Genomic DNA, 27,107 nt, shown 5'->3' with positions numbered 1-27,107 from the left:
CAATTGCTACATAATTTTTTTCTCGAGGTACCACAGGAGAGATCGCTTGTTTCTAGACTCTGGATTAGTTGGTGTGACAATAAGTTATAAAGGCAATGGAGGAATATAGAAACCTCAACAACGGTGTCGTTGCGAAATCTCTCTTATGCCAACTGCGGAAAGACTTTCCTACCCCTACCCAGCCGACACCACAACCCGCCATCCCACAACCGGGTAAGCAGGTATCTTAAGAATCAGTATATGGAAGGTAAAAAATGATCCAAACCCAACATCTTTCCGGCATTGTAACCAGCTACCGTTTTATATGCGACCATTTTCACGTAAGGAATGTAGTGGTTATAGCTAAATTAATAATAGCTAGCTAATTGACTCACTTGTCCATTTTATTCTCAAACTGACCTTACTGCTGCACGTCAGGGTAAAGAAGGACTCCCTGAGTGCCACCAACAAATAGTTGCTGAGCTAGCTTGATCGCTTGGGCTTCGTGAGCCAGTACTACTTGGCTGCCCTGACCAATGACCATTGCCTTTAAGGCCACTCCTAGTGATTCATTGTTTCCTATTTCCTCTCCGCATGCAGATTCTCTTCCCGCATGGTCATTCATTATTGCTGTCAACTAAACGTTTTATTCATTATTTATCCTGTGATTGTATAGTTTAGCATTCAGAAAGCCCATTTAGCTAGCTTTTCACTGTTCAGGTTGTTAGTTTAAATGTTTCTACTGTATTCTTACCTGTAAGTTGGATATGAATTTTGAAAATTAGTGGAAATATCTATACTAAATAATGGATAATGAACCGCCCACATGTATTTTTTAGGTCAATGAAATGGGAAACAAAGAATTTTCTTGGAGTGGCCTAATAGTGAGACCATTACGGCAATGAAAAACATTCCAAATCAAAGTTCCTTCCACTCCAAAACAACCTTGATTTTGTATAGCAGCAGCAATTGCTATCACCGCAGAATATTCTTTGTTTGCAGCAACCCGACTTAGACTGATTAACTTAATCGTTTTTTGTTTGTTTGCTTGTTTTGTATCCATCCTTCACCTTGCCATGGCTACTTTGACTTTGGTCTTTGTGGTCGAGGAATCGTATGTATTATTTAACACTTCATCTCATTTGATGGTTTCAACAACAACAAAAAACAATGATTGCATTACAATCGGCGTAATGAAGCTTAGAGAGTGACTTAAGAAACTTTCACAGAATCCTCAACTGTTTATTCTTATTATTATGCAAACCTCAATTGTAGAGAAGTTCTCTGTAACGGATACTTTGAGACCACCCAGAACATTTAGGTTGGCTTCCTTTTGATTCATTCGTAAGGCATTGCTCCCTCTTAACATTGTTTCGTGATTATTAGATCAGTGGGAGTGTTCCACTCGACCCTGTTTTTTAGTTTTGCCATGCACATCTTTATGAAACCAGATGTCCTGCCCATCATATCACTACAATTCGTCCAAACAAAACATTCAGTCAAAGGCACTTTCAAAATCGGACATCTGAATGGTGGAATTCTCTTCCTACAAACTTGTTTCAGGATTTCCGTGAGTTTTGTGGCAGCCTCTTCACTCATTTATTATAAGAGTCTGTTACCTGATTTGATTAAATTTCTGCAGTTCTTATTGTTTTGTGTTGTTAGGTTACTTGTTTCTTTTGTTGTGTTGTTGGTTTTTGTGTATGTTGTATAGCTAGCTACAGTTCTCTGTTGTATTGTTTTGTGTATACTCCGGTATGGAGGAATGGCCAATGGCCAAGTATTTGGAGTATAAACAGATCGATCAATCAAACAATCAGAAATTTAGGCCTATATTAAGATAGAAAAAAAGTTTCCCTCTTTCGTACGTGGGGTATTGTCCTTATTATGGTGCCCTTAATTCGAGAAGTTTGTTAAGAGAGGTTCCACTGTTCTGTCATTTTGTTCTTATGGTCAAAAGGGAAACCTAAAGAAAGTCACTAATTGTTATGATCTAATCTTTTTTGGTGTATTAAAATGATGGAAACAATTTGACAGCTATATATGTGCACGTGTATACACAAGGAACCATGTAGCTCATAAGCAGTGCTTTAGTGATTTTTCAGCTGATTAACTGTTAGTCATATCTTCTGTGCATTTCAGGACTTAGTCACTTGACTCACTTTGAATGCACACTGATCATAAAGGAGAATTGAGGCTGGTTTCAAGTCAACTGTTTCTACCATAAACCTTCATGTACTGTACTATACAAGCGACCCAAAACTTTTAGACAAGTTTCTACAAATTTTCTAATAACCCATGCCTTCAGCCAAGCACAACTTAATGCTACGGGCCTGATTTCATCACTGTTTGTTAGCCTAAATCTCTGATATGTGCCTTTTTGCCTACTGCCGAATCTATAGCATGCCATGAATGGTGGACTGACCTTTTTCTCTCCACTAGTAAGTGGTGATTCATGAGCATGCATGTCACTCACTTAGTGTGACCTGTACTGACATACTTTATTCCACGGACTGGACTGGACTGGACTGGACTGGACTGGACTGGACTGGACTGGACTTGTGAACTGAGCTGGAAACAGCTTTTAAACAATAATCCAGGAATTATCCATCTCTTGCAACATTGGAGACGCCACTATCGAGCTACAACTGCTGCTGCTGGCTCTTCCTTCCAAATCAAGACACTAGCGCATGCACTAATTAATTAGAATACACTTACAATACATGCCGTACTAGCAGTGATACAGCGTGATAAAGGCTATTCTTGTGGCGTAGATGTTTTCCTTTGTTATTTTAGCACTAGTGTTACAGCTGTAGAGATGAGCCAGTAATTATTCTTAGCAGGTAGTGAGGTGGCACCACAGGGCAAGGTGCTGGGGCTATGCAATTAATCTGGCTCATCACTACAACCCTAACGCTAGTGTTAAGTACTGAAGCAACAAAGGAAAACATGTACGCTACAAAAATAGCCTCTCATGCTTTATCACTGTGAGTACACGTGTATCGTAAGTGTATTCTAATTGATTAGTGCATGCGCTAGTGTCATCTGACTTGTAAGGAAGAGCAGTGCCAGCAGTTATAGCTTGATAGTAGTGTCTCCAGTGTTGTAAGAGATGGATAATGCCTGGATTATTGTTTAAAGCTGTTTCCAGCTCAGTCCACGAGTCCAGTCCAGTCCAGGCCGTGGAATAAAGTAGGCCACCTGTACTTGTGCATTTTACTCACACCCAGATCTGTGTACTGTACAGATGTTAAGTGTAAAAACTATCATTATCAACCTTATATTGATTATTTGACTTGAATAGTGGATGTGGCTTATCATGAAAACGCTTCTTACTGGTCAGCAGCCACAAGTACTGACCGACCAATTTTCTTTAGAACACAGATATTGTAAAACAGTTGAGAAGATGCTTTTTGTGCCGTATATTAAATAATTTTGTGTTTAACAGTGTACTGTGAATTGCATAATTAATTGATTAACAATTAGTATACAAGTTCCTGCTGCTGGTTTCCAAGATGTAGCACAATCTAGGCTTGTTTTTACTTAACCATTTGGTTATTCATATTTAGAAATTGACCCAGTTGCTGCAAAGAAGAAACTATCTTCACAATATGATTCCTTTGTCGCTCTACAAATTGATCCAATGTTGAGTGCACTCTTTACTAAGGAAGTTATCACTTTCAAGGAGAAACAGAGTATTGAACATGCTCAGAAACAGAACATGGAAGGAATGAAGTGGTTTCTTGACAATGTTATAATAGCCAGCCTAGAGCAGGGGATGAGTGAAAAGTTCAAGGGGTTTATTGAGGTGATGGAGAACCACGATGATCTAATGTTAAAAAGAATGGCCGAAAGGCTTAGTAAGTAAAGCAATAGTGTGCTGTTTTGTCTATCACATCTTGCACAATGTCAATAATATTAATATGTAATACAGTACACAGCATATTCTTGATAATCTGAACCCCAATGGGCTAGGGCAACGATAAAAGTGTTCTGATAAGTGATAGCAAGCAGATTTAAATGTGTGAGTACCACATTTACGTGCTTAAATTCCTCACCTCAAATAGTTGCTGCTTTTGAATAGTGGCCACACTCGCATAACACACACACACACACACACACACACACACACACACACACACACACACACACACACATACACACACACACACACACACAATACACACACACACACACACACAATACCCACACACATACACATCAGGCTCCTGATAATTTTTTGAGTGTACTGTCAAACTGCCGGTACAACACAGAATTTGTCCTGACAAAACATAAGAGTTTTTCAGTGCTCAAAATGTAGTCTTGCCAATAGTAGTGTAGCAATGTTATAATATACACATTGTTTCTAGTCAAGTATAGCAGGAAAACAGGTGCTATAAGCTATTAAAATGCATCCCACGAGTCAAAGGTAATACTGGATATCATGGTTTATTATTAGCGCTTTACAGTGTGGCCAGCACTGAAGATTAAATACATTTTGTACTCTCACAGCTGACCAAACCTAGTTGACTTTAGGTAAAGCTAACTGTCAACAAGTACAAGTACCGTATAGCCGGAAAGTTTGCATTGGCGAATCTGCTATGATAGGATTTTAGTTAGAAAAATGTTTGGCGAATGTAGTAGAGCTAATACAGATTTGTATTGGACAAATGATTTGGTGGATTTTAGTTTGGCAAAATGCCACTCACTCACCAAACTTTCCTCCTGCCAAACTTTAACTCCGGCTATGCAGTAGGCTGGTCTACAAAATTCAAAGTTGGCTTCAGGTAAAGCTTGTGGCCATAAACCGTCAATAAACTACTTAATTACTGCCTTTGTAAGGCTGCTCTCCTAGTTATCCAGACACAATCTCCAGACAATAATACGTATAAGTTATTGCACAAATCCAGGTATCTGTAGAGATTAAGGAATGGTATTTGCTCTTGGTGATTATTATTATTATTGGGGATTATTATTATTATTGGGGATTATTATTATCAGTGATTATTATTGGGGATTATTATTATCAGTGATTATTATTCTAGATAGTGCAGATACCCTTTTGTGTGAAATGACTATGGCTCATACTGTTCTGGTCACTGCCAGCATAAGCTTATAAGCACCAAAGGTACAAGGGATACTAGTGGTTTCAGCATTTTACTAATTACAGGTATAGGGCATTTTACCTCAAGTCCATGTAGGGCATTCATCCTATATTCACTGCTGCTCAGTGGTTTATTGCATCATCACCTTCAAACTGTTTATGATACTGGTTTTTTAAAGGAAGCCATGATGAGTCTAAGTACTTGTGTGCTATTTGTAAACTAAAAGAACCCTTACAATGTTGTAAGCTCTCTGTGCTTTAACTACCCTACCAGTATTACTGACACTCTATGGCTGCATATTAACTGCTAGTACCTGTTAACATAACCAGGCATAGCCCAGGCAATCACTGTTCTCTCTATAAGGGCATGTGGCTGCAAAGGCATTTCACAAAAGATACCATATAGCCAGAAATTTTCGAGGGACGAAGCTTTTGCGAAACTGTGTAAAATATGACTTGTTATTTAATTCAGGAAAGTCCTAGAAAACATTCCGCTTAGGTAATAGCTATGTGTATCCTCAAACATTTTGTGATTATGTTTTCACAAAGCTGTCATTGGTCGTGAAATTGCAAAATTTACGTCCCTTGAAAGCATTCCGACTATACGGTAAGCTGTGTTTGAACTGCACTTTGAATCTGGGAATTTGATACGTTTCAAATCAATATTCACAGTTTACATGCACCACTACACAATGAGGTAGATTGGATTATAGTGAAACCCACAATCATTCTTTAGTAGTTTCAGTTTGAGTGACAGACACCATCACATATGCAACAACTGTACTATGAGTTTATGTTGACGAGAAGAAGCTTTAACGATTGCAACAGATCACTCCAGATAAGGCGACGTCATAATACCAGACAGAAGGCTACTTCCATGATGACTCAATCCGCTGTTTACTTACTGTTTGGAAGGTATAACAGGAGTGTATGGATGTTTCTGAGATTATCAACGTGGTGGTACGGTGTGGAGGCAGTGGAGCTGAATAGCTTTGATTCTCATGACTTGAGAGATAATTTTTGTGTTTGATTACCTATGACACAAGTTGCAGCCACTGAGGCTAGGCAAACTTTTCTCGTTCCCACCCACATCCCTTTTACCTACTGCCTCTAATTTCATTATTACTGTTATCAATCACATGCACACATATTTTTGATGTTAAGAAGGTTTATAACACAGCAAATGTCACTTGCATCTCAGACATGGTGGTAAAACTTAAGTACTAGTTGAAGGCAAGTGCGTTTATATAGGCAGAGCACGAGTGCACGTTGTATAACTGTTATGTACCACTCACCTAATAGGTGGGGAGAGTCTCACAAGACAGCTGTACTACTTATAAAGGCCAGGTTTCTAACATCGATTGTGGGTAACCAAGCCAGACGTTGCGATGACGTTCCCCCTGCAGTACTGCAGCCACCTGAGATATTGAAAGCTAGTACGCTATGGGTTATATCACTAACCTGCATTCGCTGTTCGACTCTCATCATGTAGTGCTCAGCATGCCAGTGTGCCATATAGACTAAGCACCCAGACTAATCACCAGTGATTCTCTCGAGCGAAAAAAAGCAGCTAAATAGACGGTTTAAGTAAACAAAACCTAACTACTAAACGATACTAGTCTAATTCTTACTATTCACACTGGCTAAACTCGAATCTGGTGGCATGACAAAACTGGTTGCCACAATCGAACTTAAAGGTTAGTATTATTTAGATTTGTTTTATTGAGTCATTGTCGAAGTGGACTACAGTTTAATCTGGGCTAAGATGGCACCAGACTAGTAAGGTGTATAAGTACGTTTATATATATGTAGACTAGAGTTGTGGCCACCCGCGTTGGCTTTTTCGATCGCCATTGGCTGCTTGTAAACATTATACGTATTGGTGACGTTATGGCCCACAATCGACCTTTACATGTCAGGCTATAAAAGAATTCGAGTGATCTGTGAAGTGTCTTTCCACCTATTAGGTGAGGTGTCGTAGTGGTCTTCACCACCGGCACTTGTGTTATGCTGCACAAAACCGCAGCCAGTGCAATATCTGTATATTGCACTGCGGTCGGTGCATTATAACTTATAATGCACTCGTTGTGGTCTACAAAACCGCAACCAGTGCGTTATAAGTTATAATGCACTCGCTGCGGTCTGCAGCAGTGCAATATACAAATTATGGCACTGGCAGTGCCTTTGAACTGCCCACGCAGAGTGGTACATAACACAGCAAATGTCACTTGCATCTCAGACATGGTGGTAAAACTTAAGTACTAGTTCTTAAAAGCTTTAGCTAACCTATAGTAACAGACAGGAGTATTTTCTTTAATAATGAATAATGAAAAGCGACCTCCCACCCGTAGATGAGAAACAAGTATTCAAGTTTGCCTGGCCTAATCTAGAAGCAGAATACAAATATGAGGAGGCCATTATCTGTTGAAAGACGTGTAGCAATTTCATTGTGGATACTAGCTACACCATCAGAGTACCATATGCAGTAGCTCATCTGTTTGGTTTAGCTTGATGCACAATGTGTGTGTGTGTCATTGTGCATGAAACTTATAGAGCTATTGTATGAAGTTTACAGTCAGTGTACATCACCTTTCCAACTGGCGAGAGTTTGAAAACTGTAGTAGAGAGGTTTCAAGAGATATTTGTCAGTGTGCAGGTTCGGAACACACATACCAATAACACCACCTGTAATGAATCACACAGACTATTACAACCATAAAGATTGGTATTCAATTGTCACACAAGCTGCAGCTGTTGTTGACCATAACAGACTGTTAAAGAGATCTCTGCATTGGGTGGTCAGGAAGTGTCCATGATGCACGTGTGTTTTCCAACTCTGCCCAGGCTTGCGTCAATTATGCCGGCATAATTTCGAGCATAATAGGCTAGCAAAAGCATCAAGCATTATGCCAGCATAATAGGACCATTTTCAAGATTTTTAATTAAATGCACAATGCGTGTGCCAAAAATACAGCAAAACATTAACACACTACACCTTCCTTAATACTGCATTTCATATCAAGAAAATGTGCAATGTTATTATTTTTGTTGTTTCTTGGCTGATTATTTACACTTCACGGAAAAAATCGAGATACTCTAATAGAGCAGTCACTTACTCTAATACAACAGTCAGGAAAGGTTGATATACTCTATTAAAACAGCCTACTCTAGAGCATAGTCTTGATTTTTGAAAGCATAATTTTGAGAATAATAGGCTGAATTTTTGAGCACTGCTCAAAAGCATAATAGGCTATTTTCAAAGCATAATTGGCTCAAGCCTAACTGTAAAACAAAATAAATAGTGGTGAATTACTTCAAAGTGATGTATTACGTGTTAGGGGAGGAACTATTCTAATGTATCTAATGGGAGATTCTGCAAATCCCTTATTATCCTGGCTTATAAAGCCTTTTCCACATTGTTCACCATTGTCATGACAGCAGAAGAATTATAGTTATCGAATTTCGAGAGGACGGGTTGTAGTTGAGATGGCCTTTGGAATTTGAAGACTAGATGGAGAATTGTGGTACGGTGGAAATTTACTAGTTAATTACTTTGAAAACCATTAACTTTTAATTACATCATCTTTTAAAGTTCACACATGTCAATAGTCATTTTGGGACCTGGTGGACTATGGTACATGGCCAACAGATGGAGGTGATGAACCGTACACATAACCATATTGTGTGACTGGATTTTGGAAAAATGGTCCAAATCGCACATAAGAAGTTTCGAGATAAATGGTTTTAAAGAATTCCAGTCAGCATAACTTGCCAAAGATAGCAAGCACGCGTATGAAATGTACACAAAAGATACATCAATCTATTACCTTTCAGACCACTTCCAGTACTTGTAGTTGCTCGTAGAGTTTCCCGCCAAATAAGATAGAAAATCTGAGCAGTTGGACGAGCGAAGTAGTATCACAAGTGCTCTCAAAGGGGTGGGAGGTGGCATGGTGGGAGACTTCAAAATCGAGGCAGACCATGATTGGAGTCCAGACACGAGATTACAGGGCTGTGCTGGCTCCTTAGTGGCTGATATATAGCAAAATCAACAGAGAACGTCAGGCCAACATTATCAGGCTGTCCACCAGTAAACCACTGATTCTTGCCAAGCAGGTCCTTCACAAGGCTGGAAACCAGTATTCAAGCTCTACACACCAGCCAGAAAAGACGTCTGTAGAAACCAGCCTCACGTAGTTTGGAGGTCAAAACTAGTACGATAGTGTAGCTGTCCACTGGAGGTGTTAGTTTGATTTTGCCTGATGTGTGATTTGGATCGGTTTTGTAAAATCTGGTCACATATTGAGGGTAAAAACTATTTCCTCCCATTCCACCTCGTAACATTTGTACCATGCATAGCTGGGATTCGTGTTCTTCCCTTCTCTGCTACTCTTCAAACTTTAGCCTTTTCTCCTGAAGTTCAGTAAACATTCTGTCACTGTCTCTCAACCCATCTGTCATCACTTTTGTCATAACATCTTCTATCACTTTACCCTTGCTTCTTTTCCTTTTATACCTGCCCTGTCCTTTTTACAATATCTTCTGTGTCATCCACTACTATGGTGTGAAGGTGGTGTGCCACTTACAGAAGCAGTACTGCTTCCACTCGGGTTATCAGAGCCATCATCTTCTATGTCATCAGATTGGTCGTGCAGGTCCACTACACTGCTGTCATTATCATCTTGCCTATCTATGTCTGTTACAGCTGATTATCAGAAACACTTCTTTATCCATCCAATTTACCACCATATCATTAGCGCACGTTTGTCCGCCTATGCAATTAGTGCTCACATGATCACAAATTTGATTCAACAGTACCCTGTTTCTGTTTACACAGGTATGTGAATCGCTTTGGATCGAAGTGGACAACATATGGTTGGTATCCCAATTCAAAGTTGTATGGTGCAGTTCAATGTGCGTTTACAATAACAACGTGATCAATCTGATTCAATGCACACCAAGTGTAAACACACTTTGTGTCTTGCGGTGCTTATGAGCTCCTGCTGCCAGTAATGGCAGCTTCCTGATTGAATCAGTGCTAATATAACTCATTGGTAGGCTTCCTAGATGAATACGATTATCTTTATGCAGCAACACTTTCTAACAACACTAGCAATGATTTCTGATAGTCATTGTGACTGGAATATAATAGTAAAGTATGTGACACATGTGACAAAATGTTTTCTCAACCTACCAACGGATATCTATTGGATTTTAAATACCTCCAAAGCATACTCTGCATGACATAGTCTAAAGTTAATCAGTCAAACATTGTTTCGAGCCACCTGGACACACACACACACAATACGCACACGCAATGCATATTATTACAAACATCATTGTTTTCTTGAAGAAAATTGGCAAGACTGTATGTCAATTGCTTTGTCAATGAAATTTATCAAAATTACGTTGTTTATAAACATGCATGCTGCAAACAATACGGACTGGGAAATACAATACAAGGTAGTATAGTATTGTATGAGCATGACATATGTAATATAAAAGTATAAAATCTTTTGTAGAACATATCTATACCAAAACAGCCAAGCTGTGAAAAAAAAGTACAGGCCTTAAAAAGGCCAGGGTGAAAAAGTTGTGAAATATAAGTGGCAGCTGATGCAATGATGTCAATGCCAATCATCTTAATGGTGATTAGCATCATTGCAGCCATTCCTTGGCCGCCACCTTTCATTTCACAACTTTTCTAACCTGGCCTTTTTGGAAGGCCACACCCTTTCACAGCTTGGCTGTTAGGCATAGATATCACTTCTTTTTGCAATTGCAAGCCCCAAAGCTGGCCTATAGGGCTTTGAGAGTATGTTAGATACCTACTGTAGGTTTTTAGTAGGTTGAAAATCCCAGGGCGTGGTTTGGTCACTGAGGCGTAGCATTAATTAGTAACCGAGGCACAGCCCAGGTCACTTATTAATTCCCGCCAAAGTGCTAAACCAAGCATGAGGAGTTTTAAGACTACAACTGGTATCTAACATAATTATTTAGAAAGCAGCTTGTTACCTCCACAGGAAGTAGAAAGTGTATTGCTAGAGTAAGTTCCTTCATGACGTGTTTGCTTGTGTGCTAACTAAATTGGTGGCTTGTTTTTGCTCACTTGTTTTGTCTCAGAAATGTGGACTTGTATTTAGTGGCTGCAAAGTGAGGAAAGTTTCTGAAATCCATGCATGTTACATGAGGTACACATATATGTTAACAAATATAACATGTACTTTCCTGTGTGTTGCATGTACGTAACATGCATGCACAATATTTTGAGATGGGAATTAGCAAATTAGTTTGAAAAAATTTCATCACTAGCTGGTGCTTTAAACCTGAGTAGTATCTGTGCTAAAATTGGTAGTTATGGCAAACATGCTTGTACATATTCACTATGTCCCTTCTTCAGTACTATGTGAGTTATTAAGTGAATCAGCTTAACCTGAATGTACTATAATTGACAAGCTATGTACATGAAATGAAATAGTAACAGTTACTGTATAGTCAGGGTGTATGTGTAGTTGACAATAGTGATGGTCCATCCCATTAATTCTTCTCTTTGTTGCCATACGTACATACAGTCCAATAACCTTTTGTATAGTATCACAACAGTACTTTGAAGGCTATCATACGGTACGGTAGTACTGTATATTAGGGATCGTGGAGGTTTACAACTTCTCACAGAAAAATTATTGACCAGAAACTAGCCTCATAATACATTCATGGTGTCTTGGCAGTATTGGTTAACAGGCCCAAAAGTGCCTTTAGTATGACCCAAAATGCAAGTTGCTACAAAATTTAATTTTTTTTTTGTTCAGTGGAATTTTCTACTGACTAACTATCTGTCTGATCAAGTGTGGCTAAGGCTACGGACTTGATTTTTTCACTACTAGACGTTGCTTCAGCTCAATAGGTGCCTTTTAGTATACCACAGTATGTATACTGCACGCATCATGGACTTACCTTTTTCCTCTTTCATGGCCCATCTATCTTTGCTGACAGTACAAGGTGTTGATTTATGGTAGTGCGTGCTGATGGCTTCCCTATGTTTGTAGCAGGAATTGTCCATATTTTATGTGACTGGAGTGAGAGGCACTTCTTGTACTGTTCTTTATTTGTATTGCTGTGTAACTTGAAAATATGTAGCTGAACACAAATTAAAGCATAATGGCCACTCTCCACTTTTCAATAATTGATAGTTGTGGGTGCACGTTCAGACAAAACTGTTAATTCGATGCCATTCTTTCTTTTGATGCAGTATTGCAGGTTTACCATGAAAATTCCAATTTTTTGTGTGCTTGTTTGTTAACTTTTAAAAATAATAATTATTATGACTGGTGAACCCATGCATACCACATCAAAACAAAGAAATGGTGTTACGCACCCCAGCTATATCAATTATTGTCTGAAAAGTGTATCCATTATGCTTCTTTGTCAGCTATGTTCAACCCGTTACACAACATTACAAATTAAGAACTGTTTGGGTGATGTTTTTCATGGGTCACGCCCACACCTTTGTGGTGATCCCTATATTTGAACTAAAAATTTCCTAATACTTGTAAGAATAAGTTCTTAGTTGTGGGAATATTAACAAGAAAGTATTAAAATCTTACGACATGCAATAGCAGCAGCACAGATGGCTCCATACTGTCTCTACCAAGATTATCCAAGTGGAGATTCCCCAGGGTCCTTATCTAGAAGAGATGGTTATGTAAAATAAAGTTGGCCCCAGCCTTTCTGTGTCAGCCTGACCTTCCTTGTAGTGGTAAAAGTGTTGTTAACGTGATGATGATACACGTGTTTACACAGGTATACAGCCATCGAGGAACCCTCACCAACGTCCTACTCCTTCAACCACAGGTATGTATACTTATAAACAATGGTAACATATGTATTTAATTGCATACTCTAACAAACTCACACTAAATTTAATGCTTGCTACTTTGAAGAGTACACTTCTATAGTATGTACAAGTTGCTGAATCCTGAAAAACAGCTAAAAATGTTAAGTGGATTTTTTCTCAACAGAGTCAACCAGATGATTAGTGGTAACAGCAAAGGTGTCAACAACAGACACGTACAGTTTGGCTCCATTACAAGATCAGGAAAGGGCTATAATGGACACTGTGCTTATATGGCTTCCCCATTGGAAATGTTTTGTGAAAATTTTGAATATTATGTCAAACATTTGAACAAAAAGATTTTGAAATATTTTTAGTGGGTCAAGCAGTACTACAAATGAGCCAAATTTCAAGATCATGTGTAATTGCATCCATGAGTTATTAAATGTTTTTGAGGATTCAGCTCAACGCGTACATATTATAGTACGTGTACTATATATTTCAACACTTTCTGCTATGCAGCATTATAAAGGCTTAACTTGAAATTAATATATGAATACAGTACATACTGATACATATACAAGAGAGAATTAAGTTGACTAGATTGTTTAGCGACAGTGAAGCTAGGGCTGAGCGCTACTGCCATTTTAGTATCACGATCAATACTAAAGCCACTATTCACGATACTGAATAGTTCACGATACTTACAAATAAGTCAATCATAGCTGGTGCTACATAGCATATTGCTCAGCATTCCTGCAGGAAGTCCTTATAGGTGATAGCAAACTAGCCACTATCATCCTTGTTTACAGTAACAGTTATTGTAACACATGCTTTGAGGTTGTTATGGTGTTCACACCTCTCTGCAGGGGAAACCAGATGGGTGGACTTTATCATTTACTAGGATTCTTAGCCTAGTACTGCATGACAATTTTTAATGACAGTAATGTACAGGCATGGTATCACGATAGTTAATAACAAAATATCGCGATATCGATACTTTCAAAATATCACGATATATTGCTAAAACGGTAGTATCACTCAGCCCTAAGTGAAGCAGCCTAAATGTTGTTGGATTTGTGGACATGTCTAATCTCTTGTCCCTTATACATTCACAGACCCATCATTCATGCACTGGTGATTGCTGTTTTGTTGATAACAATGTTATATAGCTTCACTCTGCGGTCAACTGATAATTCTAGCATGCACAAATACGTAACATACTTATCATTTTTATTTTTATACAAGATGCATGCATATCTTTGTCATTATGTAATCAGTTGTGTAAGGGTGTATATGCAGCAAGGTAAAGATTAGTAGTGATCTAGCAGGATCATAGACACAGAAGTACGTATGGACAGATTAGATGACAGTGTGGAGTTGTCTATAATTGTAATTGGTGGTTAATAAAGTTTGTGTACTACATATATGCATGTATGGGAAAGTGCAAAATAAATTATTACAAAAGGCAGGTACTGGTATACGTAGTATTGTAAATTAATGACACTATCCTTTGTAGTAGATCTAAGAACAGTGGAGGGTGCAGTAGTAATTGATCAAATTAAAAATAGTGAGTGACTTGTATTGTATATTATTACCATTACCAGTATCATGTGTGACCTATAGAGGATGATACTCCAACATTGAAAGACCTCAACAGATTTGTTACTAGGAAATATGCAGCTAATTGGCATAACATAGCAATAGAGTTGGGACTAGAACTTGATGTACTTGATATTATCAAGAAAGATTATCAGCAATATGTTGATTGTTTTATGAGAGCACTAGACAAGTGGTTGAAGTTAACTTCCAATGCTACTTGGCGTATACTGGAGTTTGCTCTTACCAACGTGAGAAGACAACAGCTCGGTCTTGATCCAGTTGACAGTGAGGGTTTAATTAACTTTTACAATTGATGCAAATAAATTAGAGCTGAAACTTCCCCAAGATCATGGATAAGTATACGTGACCCGCTGAGCAAAAACCCGACTAGTTTGCATATAATTCTGTGTTTGAGAAAAATCGCATTAAAATACATTGGGTAAAAATGCATACTACAGAAATAATTTTACGAGCACTTTAATTGCTTCAGTAAACAGTGAAACAAAGCTCCAATTGAGATAACTAACTGACCAACGGATTCACCAGTTCATGGTAAGTAAGAATATCTTGGTTTAGTTTCACGTGCCATGAAGCAAATGTGAATTATGGTCATTTGTTTTTGAAATATTACATAAACGTCACCGTTTCTAAGTTTAAACATCCTTTTGCTTAATATTTAGGGCAAAAATCATACCTTGCTGAATGTCCCAATTCTTTGTGAAGACAAAGGGCCAAGTCCTATCTCCATGGCTTGTTTCCTTTGTGAGTTATGATCAATTAAATGAGCACCTATATTTTTTTCCGTATAGTCACTGTACAAATTGATTGTTTTGCACTTCTTGCTGTCTATCGCTATAACTCCACAGCTATTCACCAGATAAGGCTAAGCCCATTGGTTTTTCCCTCTGGATAACAAAGAAGTTATAAAAAGAAGTTTGATAAAAATGCAAACTAGCCGGGTTTTCGCTCTGCGGGTCACATACATGTATATGTTGCACATGGATTGGAAACATACATATAAAATGTATTACGACTGGTACTTGTAATACAATGTCGCAACGTTTTATGGACTTGGTAGGTAGTGGAAATTAGCATAGAATAACATGATTCTCTCACAGTTGCCGAACATTTTATGAAGTTTAACCAATTAAGGTTACGGGATACTGTAAACCCCACATGTACACTATCGATCATTTTTCATGATTAGGGGTTTGATTTTTCTTAATGCATTGTTATCAAATATGTATGCATTCTTAACTTCTCATAAATCGACATGGAATTCAAATGTTGTTATGGAAACATGAGTTGTCTCCATGCCAAACAGTGAAAACTGTGAACCAAAAATCAGACCAATGAAGAACCATGAGAACTTACTAACAATTCTAAGGTTTGAAGAACATCACTTGTGAGGGACTGACAAGAGGATTTGTGAATAATGTGTATAGTTGCTGAAATATGACTACAATATGGCGTAAAGCAAGACACTGTGGTCACAAAATTAATTTTTAAATTGATATCACAAGCACTAGAAACATTATTTCTAACAAATGGCTCCGTCAGGACCTAGACAAGAAGCCAGACTAGTAGTCTGTTTATACAAAATGTTAACAACTAGTTTGACAGTCCTGATTTTTGGTTCAGGAAAATATCGCCATTAGTCAGCAAAACTACGCATGCGCTTACAGGTGCGCCAGTTGCTAAGTGTGTTGTATCTATGTTATCTTGTACTGTTACGTGTGTTTTCTTGTACCTTGTAACTGTCCAGTCAGCACGCTATTATTCTCCCAACAATTTAAGCCTGTTACCAGCTGATACAAAACACAACAACACCAAGCCCGCCTTAATTACGTAATAAAATTTTTGTTTGACAGTCGCTCACTATCCCGTAACCTTAAACTAAGTTAATTTAGCGACGGTATACAATGGGGATTTCTTTGATGGTGCGATACTGACCTGATGGTAGTGGGCTGGGTGTGACACACTTCCAGTCTAGCAGACACAGCTGGTATCACCAACATTCGTGATCAAGGATGGAAAGGGGTGGCAATAATAAATGGGGTGATCATTAACTGGAGAATAATTGTTGTGCATGCGTCGGACAAAAGGTGCGTAGAAAAGTGTAAAAAGGCATGGCAAGGCTATTTGTTGCGAGTTGAGAGTCACTGCCAGCCTATGATGCTCCCGTAACGTGAGAGAAGTGAAAACGTGCTGGGAGTTCATGACCTTCCCAGCGATGCCAGCACTCAGCAAAAGGTAGAAACGAGGAGGCAGTTTTACAACAACGACACGACGGCAATAGCAGATGGTAATTGATAGATCATGTTGCAGCAGTAACACCAAGCAAGATCCACGTCATTCCCATGCTGATCAGACTGAGATCACCAGGTAAGGTAGCACAGGGGTCCGTACCACACTGATTCCAGGTATGTTTACACAATGAAATTGTTCTTTGATGTGTTTTAGGCAACTTAGACATCTCCTTTAGGTACCTAAGGGACCAGTAATCATCTACACTCCTTGGTCTGTGGGCCACTAGTTCCATGAGTGGCACTGTGATGGTCCACCACGGGACATATGCACCTTCGTAGTGCCTTGTTAGTATTAGCATTTGGTATACTGGAGAGTATTGCTAGTGGTATTTGCATTTAATGGTTGGTGAATACAGTGTGTGATGGATAGACAATAAAGGTGGCAATGAGTTTGGTTCATTGCGCAAATTGAATCCCCCCTCCCACCCCCTCTACCCATTTATAGTAAGACCTGGGTTAACTCATTAAGTAGTAGGGATAATTCATCATAATATTATGTAGTTAGAGTTCCTGTTACCATTAATAGACTCTTTCCAAAAATTCATCATCTTTCCAAAAATTCATCATCTTTCCAAAAATACATTCATTACTATAGCAACGCCTTTCTGACATTTTGATTGGGGCCAACCCATAATTAGTGCTATTGGTGCAGGTAGCGTTCGTGATGCCTGATAATTGCCGTGTCCCGTTATGCTGCAAAAAAGGATACAGAACAGTTTTAGTAGACAGAAAAGAAGCGAAAGTATCGTTCCACACCTTTCCAGGTGGTTCTAAAAGCGAACTAAGAAAGCGTTGGTTAATAGTTATTCGCCATGATATTAGTAAGTGGCTAGCTAGCTAGCCGCTATATATAGCTATGAGCTGCTACTCGGCAAGCCTTGTGTGTGTAGTTGTGTATGGTCTTTTAGGTACTGTTTTTTTTTCCAATAGATGAGGATTTTCAACCTGGACAAAATACCAAGATATGCTCATAACATTTTGAGCCAAAAGATTTTTATAATTTTTTGGGTAGCTATAGATACCTTAGGGAAGATGCTGTTCCATCCATTTTCCCTTTTAAGCCATCCGTATCAAAAGGTAGAACGACATGAGTTTCTAGTTGTGAGGTAGAAAGATGGTCAAATGAGTTAGAAGCTGCAGCCAGCCTTCCTCAAGCTACCCAAAGTGATGATGACACTGAGACTGATACAACATCAGACAGATGCCAATGTGATTGCCAGTATGTGTGCAACAAACTTCAGAAGGACTTAAATGAAGCCACACAAGAGGTATCAAGATTGAAAAAAAAAACTACTTGAAGAAAGCCAACATAAAGAGCAAAAGTTACAACAACAATTAAATTAAATGAACTCAGAGTGCAGTAGACAGCAGAAACTAGCTGAGAAATGAAGATTTTGTTTTTCCAACTTTGAGACCTCTGAAAAAGATGTCCAATTTTACACAGGGTTACCTTCAGCTGATGTGTTTTACCAACTGCTAGTCTATTTAAGCTCAGGAAGAAAGTGGTCAAATGTTGTTTACTGGGCCACTGCTCAACGGTGGACAAACTGTCAACAAAAACAGAGTTCATACCCAAGCCAAGCTTCTTGGAGAAAGAGTGATGAAGCACAAGGATGTCCTGCTACTTTAAGCCAGGTAGATGAACTGTTTTTTATGTTGGTTCGCCTAAGGCTCAACTTGAAGGAGCAAGATCTTGCCAACCATTTTGAAATTTCAACTTCATCTGTATCTAGAATATTCACCACCTGGATAAATTTTTGCTTCCATCGTCTGGGCTCATTACCTTGTTGGCCTGATCGCACTACCATTTTAAACATTATGCCTGCTGCTTTTAAAGAGCTTTATCCTGGTACAACAGCCATAATCGATGCCACTGAAATTAAGGTAAACATACCATCTTCACTATTGCTGCAGTCTTAAACATATAGCAACTACAAATCCACAAACACTTTCAACGCTTTGATTGCTATCAGCCAAGCTGGTCATGTGATATTTGTTTAATCTTTATATACTGGATGCATATCAGACACACAACTTGTTGAATGATGTGGGTTTCTAAGCTTGTTACAAAGGGGTGATGAAATAATGGCTGACCGTGGGTTTACTATTAGAATTTGCTTTTACCACTAGGTGTAAGACTGAATATTCCACTGTTTTTAGGCGAGTGAGAACAGTTGGAAGGAAGGGAAGTGGTGGGGACACAGCAAATTGCATCATTATGTATACACATTGAGTGAGCAATTCGTTGTGTGAAAGAATTTGACATTTTATCTGGTATAATGCATGCTTCAATGGCAGCTTCTGTGAATCAGATCTGTGTGTTGCCTGTTAACTAATTTTCAAAACCCATTAATATCCTGTTAAGTTGTATTCTAGTAAACAATGTACTTGTAACTACACAAAATGATAATTGTAAACCATGTGAACTACAAATGACATTATTCCGTATAATTTACAGAGTCGTTTCCAATCCATGTGCAACACATATACATGTTATCCATGCCCAAGAAGTTCATTACAAAATTTTATAGTGATTTGGGTTAGTTGCACTCTTACTATTGGAGCAGTAAAAATTAAATCGCTATGTGAATATGCCAGAATATTATTATTTTAACTACCATATTTGCATAACACAACAGTGTATATTAATGTCAGTATAAAATGGTTTGTTTTGTAGTATCTGTGATGGAGAAGACTCAGATGAGTGGAGATATGCTCGAAGGTTAGTCAGTAAATAGTGTCTTTTACCATTGGATATACGTGTTGGGATTGTTATAGTATTCATATTTATTAGTTGTTATGACCGCCATAAAGTGACTTATTAAAATCAGAAAATATCAAAGTACAGTAATACTGTTTAGTAGGGTTTACTCCTAAAATGACCAGCACCCGTAAAAATGCTACCACATTAAAAGTATGAATTGTCGTACACAACAAAAATCAACTTTATGGACTAATTAGTCTTTAAAAACAAGGAAACACAGACAGCCAGATTGTGCATTTAAAAATTGCCGAAACCTGATTTTTGTTCTACCTGACTGACTGACTGACTGACTGACTGACTGACTGACTGACTGACTGACTGACTGACTGACTGACTGACTGACTGACTGACTGACTGACTGACTGACTGACTGACTGACTGACTGACTGACTGACTGACTGACTGACTGACTGACTGACTGACTGACTGACTGACTGACTGACTGACTGACTGACTGACTGACTGACTGACTGACTGACTGACTGACTGACTGACTGACTGACTGACTGACTGACTGACTGACTGACTGACTGACTGACTGACTGACTGACTGACTGACTGACCGACTGACTGACCTACCGGCCAACCAACCAACTGACTAACTTATAATGCCTTCAGGTAATAGTAACTTAATAATAGCTAACTAATGCTATATTTGCTTCAGCCCAACAGATGGCTTTTAGCATTCCAAATTTCCCAGTTCATTTTCCCGGTTCATGGTGAACACAATAAGACAAATCTCAGCTCCACAGCCTGTTGCACTCATGATTTATGATTGGGCTCCTATAGTCACTGTACAAATTGATTGTTTTGCTTTTCCTACTATCTATCTCTATGATTACAAAATTCCAGACAAGGCTAAAACTTTAACGGCTCTCTTGAAGTCTTAAAATTAATGAAGTTCTGTGTAGTTAGATTTTTGCTCAGTGGGTTGCATACACTGTATGTTATAGGAACACTATGACGACTGATATGACTTTGTCAACTAACAGCTGTGCCACTGTATGTGTAGTTTGATCCTTCACTGCGATGATATTTGGCCAAGTAATCAACTGCATATTTGTTCCCATGTACTTAGGGAAGAGCTGCCACAATACTAAAGGGAACATCATTACACTCCTTGGGCTTACCAGGAATGGGACACCTTGACAAAGCATCTGCACTGACATTGTGCTTCTCCTATCTCCAAATCTAGCTCTTGAATTGCTATGCCCCATCTAGCCAGCTTCCCTGATGCATGTGGTATGTTCAAAAGAGCCTTCAATGCTTCAACATCAGTAAATACTTGACAATGATGCCCATATTTGTGCATGACTGTCTCAGCAAAACCCTGACTAGTTTGCACAAGCATGTGTTTTGAGAAAAAGAAAGTTTAATCATAAAAATATGTATGTTACAAAGAAAGAAAAAAAAACAGAAAGTTTTTAAACCAGGCACACGCCCAGTTTCCTGAAATTGGTTTGGCCAAAACCATGTGTCTGCAGTCTGTCCAACACTCACATGAGCAAACAGGCGTTGGACTACAAAAAATAAACCTTCATGCTAAACTAATGGCACAAAAGTCTCACCATCTTTCTGTGGCAGTAGCTGCTATGTGACCAGTTGCTGGTGCCTACACTTTTGTACCTAATAGTTAATGTCATACATTCATTACATACAAACTAAACCACTTATGTATGTGTCTATAAATTGTGTGGCTGATAGATTTTATTTCTGTCATTTTTAGCATTTGATAATTTTGCTAAAAAATTGCGTCGTGACTATGAAGATGTTCTAGAAGTACTTCCAGATGATAAATGGCCACCAGACCAGCCTTCATTACTTGTTAATGTTACTCTGAAAAAATATGATGGAAATTTACCAACATATCAAAATTTGACTATTGCATTGCAATGGTTAAAGCACGAACCTGCCACTGTCACAGATGAAGTAGAATCAGATTCTGAAGGTCTCAACAAAATATTCAGAGCTGAACCCAGCATAACAACTGCCATCAGTGAACCGCCTAAGCGTATTTTAATAGTAGGTGCTCCTGGAATTGGGAAGACTGTATTAGCTAATCAGATTGTGTTTTTGTGGGCTAAAAAGAAACTTCTGATTGAATGTAAGTTAGTGTTTTTAGTGTATCTTAGAGATCCAGATGTAAATAAAGTGACGGAAGTTGAGGGTTTACTGCGTCTGTTGAAGGTACCCTGCACAATGCATAAATTTATTGTTGAAGAGTCTGAAGGGAGAGGTATAGCTTTTGTTTTTGATGGTTTTGACGAGTATTCTGCTGCACAACTAAAAAACTCACTAATCCTAGACATTATTAAAAGGAAGTATTTCCAACAGTCGATAGTAGTGGTCACATCACGACCCACAACCACAGCACTTTTGCACCGCACATTTAAAAGTCGAGTTGAAATATTAGGATTTTCAAAAATAGAACGAGACAGATACATTAATAACGTTATTGATTCTCTTGAAAATTTTACTGTTGAGGAAAAAAAAGAGCTAAGTTCACACCTTACACAACATCCTATCATAAGTGGTCACTGCTATGTTCCACTTCACTTAGCAATCCTTATGTACCTTGTTCGGATTGGCAAGAAACCTGAAACGTTAACTGATATAAATAAGATGTTTGTGCTTCACACTGTCTTACGACACTCAAAAGTGTACCAGGAAACACAATCCAATGTACATGAAGTAAGGGAACTAGAAAATTTGTCTCAATATCCAATTATTAAGAAACTGTCAAACTTAGCTTATTGGGGATTGCAGAATCAAATTTTGGTATTTGCACATGAGGAAGTTGAAAAATTGTGTCCTGAAATTATTGATAAACAAAACAACAACATTAATGGATTTGGCTTACTAAGAACTATGCAACATTATCATGAATTTGGAATAACAAATTCGTTTAACTTCCTTCATTTCACAATACAAGAATACCTTGCTGCTCACTATGTATCTAAATTATCTAAAGACCATCAGCTACAATTAATGAAAGAGACGTTTTGGAATGGTCATTATTACTTTATGTGGATGATGTATGCAGGAATTGTTGGCATACAGTCTGATGTGTTTGGTGCTTTTGTTTCTGAAAATGAGACTTTGTGTTCTAATAAAGTAGAAAATAATAGGATTTGTGATTCAGGTAGCCTCACTTTTTCTCAAGATATTCAAATGGACAAAACAAAATGTTTACATTTGTTTCAGTACTATGTTGAGGCAGGGAATATAGAAATACCAAATACAATTTCTTCAGTATTTAAAGATGGCAATATCACTCTCAGTGGTATAAAGTTGTATCCACATCATATTTCATCACTTATGTATTTTGTTTACAATTCTGGTGCTAAACACAATTCTGGTGTTAAACAATGGAAAACTATACAACTAAACAGCTGTAGTATTGGAAGTATTGAAATGGATAAATTGGAGTATTTTAAAAATTTAGTATCACTGGAATATGTTGACCTCAGTGGAAATGACTCATCCCCATGGGGTGTATATTGTTCTATCATTAGACATTGCTGCGTTAATAGTTTAACACTTTGTGGTGATGATGGAATGGAACAACATGTTAAGGAGATAATAGAAAGTCTAGAAGCAAATAAATTTCTTAAGTTGTTGACATTGTGTAGTATTGGAAAAGCTGGGTTAGAATCAATTAAACAAGTTCTAGATAGCAACACAACTTTACGAGAAGTAAACTTATCTTGGAAAAAAGTTGGGAGAATTGCTCAGAACAATATTCTGCATACAAGTTGTCCAATTCACACATTAGCACCATCGAATAGTCATAATCGAGACATAGATATCAATATACTTGATAATGATTCTTATATATCTTTACCTAATGAAATTGATTTGTCCAATAAGAATGTTAATGATGGTGCACTTCTATTAATAGAATTTGTTTCAAATCACACCGCACCATTTACCAAACTGTGTTTGTCAAACAACGCTATCTCGGATGATGGAGCGATAGTGATTGCCAATATAGTAATGAAAAGTAACTTACTAAAAGAACTTGATGTCTCACAAAATAGAATTTCTACTAGTGGGATGTGTCACTTGTTAAACTGTTTTGAGAATACATCAAATCTAGAATATATTGATCTTAGTGAAAACTACTCTACACCTTGGGAGGTGTATTGTGTAATCATTAAAAGTTGCTGTACTGGCAGGTTAACAATTTGTGGAGATCGAGAAATGGAAAGACATGTTGAAAATATAATGGGTAGTCTAGAAGCAAATAAGGGGCTCAAATTCTTAACACTGTGTTGTATTGGAAGAAGTGGAGTAGATTCAATTGATAAGGTGTTGCACACAAATACAACCGTAAGTGAAGTGAACTTGTCATGGAAAAAAATTAATACTGAAAGGATTAATAAGAACAAGGAAAACATTTTGCTTAGCACACAGTATCCGTTTAACAGAAATGTGAAAATTAATATATTGGTAGATAATGAACATTCTGAATCTATACCCAAAATAATAAATCTGTGCAATAAGAGTATTGATGATGATGCAGCAGCAGTAATAGCATTTGGCTTGCGTAATAACATGACTGTGCGTAGACTTGATGTTTCAAAAAACCAAATATCTGATGACGGCATGGTAGCCATTATTAACTCTCTTTCAACCAATATCACCATAGAGGAACTTAAATTTTCATTAAATAGATTAACGTCCAGTGGAATGAATCTTTTACTGAAACCTTTCGAGCTTGTAACGTCACCACTAAAGTACGTTGATCTCAGTGGAAATTCTTCATCCCCGTGGGGTGTGTATTGTATCATCATTAGACACTGCTGTGTTAGTAGTTTAACACTGTGTGGAGATGATGGAATGAAAGAACACGTGAGGGAGTTAACAGACAGTCTAGAAGCAAATAGAAAGCTTGAATCACTAACATTGTATAGTATCGGAAGAGTTGGATTACAGTCAATTAAAACAGTTTTGGTTAACAACACAACTTTACATAAAGTAGGCTTGTCATGGAAGAATGTAAGGAATAAAGAAGTGGACAGAGTAAAACATATTTTATTGCATACCAGACTTCCTCTATATAGTCAAAGAACAGTTGACATCCACATTTTACACAATACTTATTGTGGGCCTCGTAATAAAATTGATTTATCATTTGAGGCTTTCAACGATGATATTATTGCATTAGTAGCATTTGGATTGCAAAACAACACTGAATTACTTGAGCTTGATATTTCATCTCAATGTTTGTCTGTAAATGGAGTAACTACCATCTGTGATTGTTTGAAAAGGAATTGTGATTTAGTAAAGCTCACAGTCCGATTACCAAAGGTTGCAGAAGATGTGAAGTCCTTTGTCATAAATATAACAACAGATGGTGACATGTGTGGTGTATCTAAAATGGATATTGGTAACACAGGGGCACAGTTTGTATGTGCTTTGTTACACAGCAACTGCAAGGTCAAGACACTTGACATATCACACAACAACATTACTGATGATGGAATACAGGCAATCTGTGATTATCTCAAGGAAAAGTGCATATTGAAAGAACTCAACATGTCACATAACAAAATTACTAGAGAAGGAGCTAGGAGAATTGCTGAAGCTATTCGAATTAACAAAACACTGCAAAAGCTTGACATTTCCTATTGTGATATTCCTGATGATGGAGCAACAGATATCAGCAACTCTTCCAAAAGTAACAAAATACTAACAGATTTCAAAATGTCGTGGAAAAATGATCAAGTCATTGTGAGCACAGTAGATAGAATTTGTGACTTATCTAGAAACAATTTATGTTGTATTGGGGCAGTGATATTATCCAATGTTTTGTGCAACAATATGGTAGTTAAAGAACTTGACATCTCACATAGTAATATATCTGATGATGGAATACAAGCAATCAGTCATTATCTCAAGGGAAGTTGTAGTCTCCAAGAACTCAACCTTTCATACAATTTGGTATCCACTGAGGGAGCTAAAGAAATCGCTGGAGTCATACAAGTTAACACAACACTACGAAAACTTGATATAACAAACTGTGGTATTCCTGATGATGGGGCAATAGTTATCAGTGAGTCTTATAAAAACAGCGAAACTCTACGGGAACTTATAATATCATGGGGAAATGATCAAGTTGCTTTTAATACATCAGTTCCATTTTGTGACTTTTCTAGAAAATACTGTGAATCTGGAACAATCATAGTAACTAATTTTTTATACAACAACATGTCAATAAAGGAAGTTAAAGTTCAGCACAATTGTACAATTGGAACAATACCAATCAGTAACTGCCTCAAAAACAATCATGTTATACAAGAACTTGATATGTCATATAATCATATCACTGATGAGGGAGCTGAAATAATTGCTGAAGTTATTAAAGTTAACAAAACACTACGAAAACTAGATATTTCTTATTGTGGGATTTCTAATATTGCAGTATTAGGCATCAGTGATTCTTACATAAGCAATGAAACTTTGCAAGAATTTGTAATATCATGGGAAAAAGATCAAATTACTGTCAATACAGCGGAACCATTTTGGGATGTATCTAATAAGAACATGCGTAGCATTGGAGCATTAATAGTATCTAAGCTTTTATATGGTAATGTCAAAGTATTGACGGTTAACATCTCCTATAACAACATAACTGATGTTGGTGCAGTATCCATTAGTAACCTTTTAAAGAAGAATAGTACACTGGAGCTGCTTGACATATCATGCAATGGAATCACCAGAGAGGGAACAAAAGTGATTTCTAATGCTGCTCGGTTTAATGCCAACCTCAAAATTATATATAATTACAATAATATAATGATAGATCTATTACGATTCATTCTCCTTTGTTTAGTTGGTTTTAGTTTTTTGTATTTTTTGGTCAATTAACTGCTAGTCATCTATAGTATTTTACAACATTAATTGTAAATTCTATGCTACAGCTATTTATAAAAGAAAATAATAATTTTATTGCAATGCAAAGAATATAATGCATCTGTGACAGTGAATCTGACCCAGTAGTAATGGTCCTGTAGAAAAAGCACACAATGTTCTAAGGTCAATAAGAACATACGTGTAGCAACTGCTGTTGATGTTACAATGTCACCATCATCAAATGCCTGACTTGATGATTTGAATTGGTTACTGTAAAATTCAGCTACAATTGCTATTCATAAACATGCAAAACTCTCTTGGCACCATTATATTTCCTTTTGTATATACGTCATGTTTCTTACTCAAAACTTTTAGTCAGCACTTGTCATGTACATCAGTATAGCTAGATGTATAAGCATCAGAGAAACATATTAGTCTGAAAATACTCCTATTTTCTAGCATTAAATATTTACTTCACACCTGATAACTATTAGTGATCATGAGATTTTTGGGGAGTATGTACTACAGAAGGCTATATATATGCTAAATTAAAAATTGTGACCAAATTTTGGAAAGTCGATCAACCATATGGGCGCATTTGACACCTTGATAATCAAATAACAAGCTTTTTACTACAAATCTACTTGATGATTGTAAACC

The 27,107-nt window shown here is 37.5% G+C and overlaps 1 protein-coding gene across 1 annotated transcript; it reads left to right on the top strand.

The window, feature by feature from the left end:
- LOC136252044 (protein NLRC5-like) lies at positions 1-26,522 on the top strand. The gene is made up of 7 exons (XM_066044389.1): positions 1-213; positions 3,549-3,839; positions 12,884-12,934; positions 14,434-14,484; positions 14,541-14,801; positions 19,503-19,547; positions 21,316-26,522. Exons 1-7 carry the CDS (start codon positions 96-98, stop codon positions 26,460-26,462), a joined length of 5,964 nt encoding a protein of 1,987 aa, XP_065900461.1. The 5' UTR covers positions 1-95; the 3' UTR covers positions 26,463-26,522.
- Positions 26,523-27,107: the final 585 nt, after the last annotated feature.

Source organism: Dysidea avara, chromosome 1 (genome assembly GCF_963678975.1).
Source record: "Dysidea avara chromosome 1, odDysAvar1.4, whole genome shotgun sequence".
NCBI classification, from domain to species: domain Eukaryota; kingdom Metazoa; phylum Porifera; class Demospongiae; order Dictyoceratida; family Dysideidae; genus Dysidea; species Dysidea avara.
Note: the sequence above shows the minus strand (reverse complement) of the source record. Positions and strands in the feature narration are given on the sequence as shown.